The sequence below is a fragment of the Odocoileus virginianus genome, chromosome 3, assembly GCF_023699985.2.
Source record: "Odocoileus virginianus isolate 20LAN1187 ecotype Illinois chromosome 3, Ovbor_1.2, whole genome shotgun sequence".
In the NCBI taxonomy this organism is placed as follows: Eukaryota; Metazoa; Chordata; class Mammalia; order Artiodactyla; family Cervidae; genus Odocoileus; species Odocoileus virginianus.
The window spans coordinates 38,771,576-38,778,025 of NC_069676.1; the positions used below are offsets into that span (position 1 = coordinate 38,771,576).

At 34.2% G+C, this 6,450-nt stretch overlaps 1 protein-coding gene across 1 annotated transcript; it reads left to right on the forward strand.

Moving 5' to 3' along the window:
- Window positions 1-937: 937 nt before the first annotated feature.
- Window positions 938-1,900, forward strand: LOC110149445 (olfactory receptor 2T29-like). Its single transcript, XM_070459120.1, has one exon. The coding sequence runs from the start codon at window positions 938-940 to the stop codon at window positions 1,898-1,900; it is 963 nt and encodes a 320-aa protein (XP_070315221.1).
- The last annotated feature ends 4,550 nt before the right edge of the window (window positions 1,901-6,450 follow it).

Consider the following 6,450-nt stretch of genomic DNA (forward strand, 5'->3'; position numbering starts at 1 on the left):
TGTCATATGTCACTATTATTAGGAAACCTCATGACCTAAATTTCACCAAATCATTTGACCAACAGTTATAAATCATTTCTTTTTTCTGGTAAAATCTAAATTATAAGCAATTAGCAATCCTGATTTCTACATGTCTATGGAATTTTGATTATCACAATCAGGTTGGTGTACTCAAACACATAAAACATTTTTAAAGAACCTCCATACTGTTCTCCATAGTGGCTGTACCAATTTACATTCCCACCAAACTAAACATAGGACTACCATATTACCCAGCAATTCCACTTCTGATTTTATACCCAGAGAAAATCATAATTCAAAAAGATGCATACATCCCAATATTTATTTCAGTACTATTCACGATAGCCAGGACATGGAAGCAAACTAAATGTCTATTAACAGAGGAATGATTAAAGAAGATGTAGTGCATACACATAATGCAATATTACTAAGCCATAAAAAAGAACAAAAGTGCCATTTGCAGTAACATGGATGGAGCTAGAGATGTTATACTGAGTGAAGTAAGTCAGACACAGAAAGACAAATATCATATGATATCCATTATATGTGGAATCTAAAAAAAAAAAAAAAAGGAATGAATGAATCAAAAAAAAAAAGAAGTAGACTGCTATATATAAAATAGATAATTAATAAGAACTGTTGTATATAACAGGGAACTTAGTACTCCATAATAGCCTGTGTGGGTAAAGAATCTAGGAAAAAAGTATGGGCATATGTATATCTATAACTGATTTACCTTGTTTATACCTGAAATGAATACAACATTGTAAATCAACTACATTGCAATAAAAAAGAAACACACACAAATGCCTGCATACAGTATCTCAGTAAACATCCATTCATTTATTTCAGGTGGGAAAATTCCATGACTGACCATTAATCCCAAAGTTCGCCTTGATGATCTAGATGAAACCTCATGGAAAACATTACCTCGATGACCAATCACTCTGGGAAGTCTGATTTCATCCTGGTGGGAATCTTCAGTCAATCAACTCATCCAATTCTATTGTGTATGGTGATTTTTATAGTTTTTCTGCTGGCTTTGATTGGAAACATTGTGCTGATTTTTCTGATACATTCTGATACCCACCTCCACACCCCCATGTACTTTTTCATCAGCCAGTTGTCTCTCATGGATGTAATGTATATCTCTGTTACTGTGCCCAAGATGCTTATAGATCAGATCATGGACATGAATAAGATCTCTGTCCCTGAATGTGCAATGCAAATGTCTCTCTACGTGACACTGGCAGGTTCAGAGTTTTTCTTTTTGGGTGCCATGGCCTATGACCGCTATGTGGCCATTTGTCATCCTCTTCGTTACTCTGTCCTCATGAGCCGTAGAGTCTGTCTCCTCCTGGCATCAGGTTGTTGGTTTCTGGGATCAGTGGATGGATTCATGCTCACATCCATTACCATGACCTTCCCCTTCTGCAGATCCAGGGAGATCCATCACTTCTTCTGTGAGGTCCCTGCTGTAATGAAGCTCTCCTGCTCAGATACTTCTCTCTATGAGACACTCATGTACCTGTGCTGTGTCCTCATGCTCCTCATCCCTGTAACAGTCATCTCAAGCTCTTATTTTTTTATTCTCCTCACCATCCACAGAATGAACTCAGTAGAGGGCCAGAAGAAGGCATTTGCCACTTGTTCTTCCCATATGACTGTGGTAATCTTGTTTTATGGTGCTGCTGTTTATACCTACATGCTTCCCAACACCTACCACACCCCTGAGAATGACATGGTGGTATCTGTCTTTTACACCATACTCACACCTGCGCTAAACCCTTTAATCTATAGTCTTAGGAACAGAGATGTCATGGGGGCTCTGAAAAAAATTTTGAATATGAGATCTGTTAATCAAGAAAATATAAAGTAGACCAACTTTATACTAATGTCATTTTTTCTCAAAACACTAGAATTTTAGAATATTTTCCAATGCTCTTTATTTAACTTTAATAACATAATATTTCATTCCATTTTCACACTTAAGTAATTACTTCTGTGTACTACAAAGCTGATTTTAATTCCATACTCTTTCTCTATTTAAAATGTTGTTTACTTTTTATTGTACCGATGTTGCCCTTAATAACAATGATAACTATACTCTTATTCTACAGGAGACTATTTATATTCTTAGGAAACACATAATGAAAATGTTTAGAGATAAAATTCATTAAGTGATATGAAGTTGTAAAATGAAAGAGAGGCTGAGAGGGAGAGGGAGAATGATAGAAAACTTATGAAGAACATGAGTACAATTTTAACAATGGGTAAAAGTATATGGATTTTTTTGTACCTTATTATTCATGTTATTTTTCTGTAAATTATAAATTAATTCAAAATAAATGTTAATTTATATTCACCTTCCACTTTTTCTCTAAGTTTTATTTTCTGTCTGGTGGCTATGTACATTACAAAATATCCTATAGAAAGCATGTGCATTACTTTGTGGCTATTCATGACTTTGTTCTGTCATTTGCCACATTTATTGGAAGCTACATTGGTTCACATTCATTAGATCATAAAGAAAACAAAGAACTTCCATAAAAACACTTACATCTGCTTCATTGACTATGCTAAAGCCTTTGACTGTGTGGAAAATTCTTAAAGAGATAAGAATATCATACCACATTACCTGTCTCCTGAGAAACCTGTATGAGGGTCAAGGAGCAATAGTTAGAACTGGACATGCAACAACTGACTTGCTCAAAATTGTGAAAGAAGTATGACAGGCTGTATATTGTCATCCTGCTTATTGAACTTACATGAAGAGAAAGTCCGTATGAAAATGCTGAGCTGGATGAATTATAAACTGGAATCAAGATTTCCAGGAGAAAGATCAATAACCTGGGATATGCAGATGATACCACAGGAGAAAGCAAAGAGGAACTAAAGAGCCTCTTGATGGGGCTGAAAGAGGAGAGTGAAAAACCGACTTAGACCCAATGTTCAAAAAACTAAAATCATGGCATCTGATTCCATTACTTTATGGCAAATAGAAGGGAAAAAACTGGAAGCCATGAGATATTTTATTTTCTTGGGTTCCAAAATAACTGTGGATGATGACTGCAGTCATGAATTCAAAAGACACTTGCTACTTGGAAGAAAAGCTATGACAAACTCAGACAGTATATAAAAAAACAGAGACATTTACTGTGCCAACAAAATTCCGTAGTCAAATCTACGATTTTTCCAGTAGTAATGTACAGGATGTTAGAGTTGGACCATAAAGAAGGCTGAGATCTGAAGGATTGATGCTTTCCAACTGTGGTGCTGAAGAAGACTCTTGAGAGTCCCTTAAACTGCAAGGAGATCAAACCAGTCAATTCTAAAGGAAATCAACCCTGAATATACATTGGAAGGACTGATGCTGAAGTCAAAGCTCCAGAACTGTGGCCAACTTTTGCAAAGAGCTGACCCACTGGAAAAGAATCTAATGCTGTGAAAGATTGAGGGCAAAAGGAGAAAGGGACTGCAGAGGATGAGATGGTTACATAGCATCATTGACTTAATGGATATGAATTTCAACAAACTTTGGGAGATAGTGAAGGACAGGGAAGCCTGGTGTTCTGCAGTCCATTTGGCTGCAAAGGGTTGGCCAAGACTTAGTGACTGAACAGCAACGAAATTCTTCACAGGTCCAACCCTGAAACTAGTTAGTGGAAGTTCATATTCTCCATCATGTTGTAGGTTTAAGGTCCAGAACTGCATAAGAGACTGGGGGAAAAAAAAAAAAAAACTTATGAAAGTTTTCCTGTACCAGGTGGGCTCTGATCTGAATTTTAAAGTATGTAACTATTAGACAAATAAAGGCAGAATAGCAAATATTCAGACTTTTATTTAATATAGATTTCTTATGTTGTCTTCTAGTAAAATAGAAGCTAAAAGAGATTAAAATATGAGTAGCACACAGTTGCTGTCCCCAAATAACTTGACTAGTAGTTGTATACTCAAATAGATGCTTTTAAATATATGCTTTGCTTTGAAGAATTATGTGGTATGTACATCTTATAAGGACACGTCAGTTCTGTCTCTAATATGTGAGTTCAACCAAGCTGAAGGGGGTGAGAGAAGACCCTGGAGTCCATTTTTAAATGGTGACTAGATGTTACTCTCAGGTGAGTATAGGAGGAGCCTTGCTCAGAATCAGGAATCCTCATAAAAGGCAAAGGTGTGAGCAAATCTCATATGGTTGACTAAACAAGATACATGAATATTCCAGTGGCACCTCCCCTCCTTTCCTCCTTTTCTCTAAAGACTCAATTCTTGCCTTTTCCTGACTTAGAATTTTCCAATTATAAAACTGTAAGATTTGTATTTAAAAAATTTTAAATTAGTGGTCAGTGAATGGAAATGTGCAAGTCTGGAGGCAAGTAGTCCTAATGAGTTAGGATGGTGAACAAACTGATGTGGATTTAAACATGTTTTCATAGCAGAAAGGATTAGAGAGACCATATTGAGGGTAACTGGGTCTTTGTTATACCTGCCTGTTCCATAAAACTATAGAAATGGTTGCATTTCTGTCATTTGTCCAATGTTTCTGAAGAACCATATAGTTGCAAAAGCACAGATTTTGATTTCCTTTTGGTACACTCAATCATTATGACTGCAAAATTTTAAAAATACTCCCACTTCAGAAAAGATGTTGGAAAATCAATTTCCAATATTTTCAATCTGAATGAAAAAAAATAGATACACTTACTAATTTTTAAAAGTATTGAGAAATATTATGTATCACCCTTCCATCTTCTGAACAAAATGAGAAAATATGTGATGTTTGCATTTAAAACACCCTGGAAATGGAAAACAAAATCACTCAAAAAACAATGTGATTTAGAATCATAGTTTTATAAGTATAACTTTTAAAAAAACTTTATCTCAAGTGAAATGTTTTATAGCAAAGAGTATTATTTCAAATGATTTTGCAATTGTATTTTAAATGTTCAAAATATAATTTTCTACTAATATTAGTTTACAATAACTGTGCTACTTGGTAACATTTCTGTCAAATTATGTGTTTTATCTAATGTTTAGGATTTCTAGACATGGGAGAACAATTTTGTTCTACATTTCTTGCATAAAATGTTAATGCTTTAAATGGAAGTGTTTCTGGCATTTGACTGCAATAGTTAAGTGTTTAAAAAGCAACTCTTTACTGAAGTATTGACAGTTTAATCTTTTAAAATTAAAGTATATATTCATAATATTGAGCTTGTGGTGTCACTAGCATCTGGCCAAATAAATCACTTGTCCTCCATGGTAAGAAGACCTCAAGTATCTTACAACCTCCAAAGAACATTAAGGACCCTGATTGTAAGTTTTAATCATAACTTAGAATTAAATCAGCATACATCAGGTAGAGAAATTTGCATCATTTTCACAACATTTAATTTGTTAAATATGTTCAAAAGATAAAGTTGAAGGAATAAAAAGAACAAGACCATTTTCTAGGAATGACTCAGGAACAAACCTAAATACACAACTAGAAAAATGTAGATGCACTAAAACTGACTTTTATTTTTGGTTTCCTCCCCTCCCATGATTATTTCATAAGTATAGGTTTTCAGTAGCTGTTTATTGCTGAGTTCAAATAAAGGAATCCTCTGATATATGACTAGGAAACCTGGAGTTAAATAATGCAAAATTCTTTTTAATTTGAAAATCAAGTATTGATTTACATCATGCTTTTTAAACTCAATTTCCTATACTGAGCATTCCAGATTAGCACATAGAAGCTGAGTTCCATAGGATGGGTATGTCCATCTATTTAAAAAATGCCTATTAATGAGCTCTTGGTGCTATTTATGAATCTTGATAATTATTTTAAAAGCAGTTGTCTTTTGAGCAGAATCTTACATTTTGGTATCCATGGATAGAAAAGAGATTAGATAAATTTTATCCCAACCTGAAACAATTAAAATAATATTTAAAATATGTTGAACAACTGTTCTCAAAATGTGGGCATCCAGTAATGAATCTATGAAAGATTAAAATCAAATGAGCTGAGACTTTCTGTGTTCAGCTTCACTGCTTGGAAAGAATTTTAACATCATGATAGAGTGGACTGGAAACACAAATGGACCTTATCAGTCTTCCTGAGTTGAAGATGTAGAGCTGGGTGTCTGAGTTCACTGTGGTAGATAGTTTAGACAGCGATGGGTAAAGAAAAGGAGAGAACTACACACAGAAAGAATTAAAAATGCTTACAAAGCATATTCCTTAAATTCAGTTTAATACTTATCAACTTAGGTGTGAGGAAATTACCAAAGAACTGGAAGAAATCATTCAAAGGATTAGAACAAATAAAAATAGTATTTGGTCCCATTATGAAAAAGTAAGTATCTCAAAATTCATAGGACAATAAATATAGCTTTCTGAAAACTATTGACTCAGTAGTTGGGTAAATTAACCTTATAATAAATATAG

Bases quoted from the DNA above. Each gene is read 5' to 3' on its own strand.
- LOC110149445 (XM_070459120.1), top strand. From the start codon at position 938: ATGGAAAACATTACCTCGATGACCAATCACTCTGGGAAGTCTGATTTC.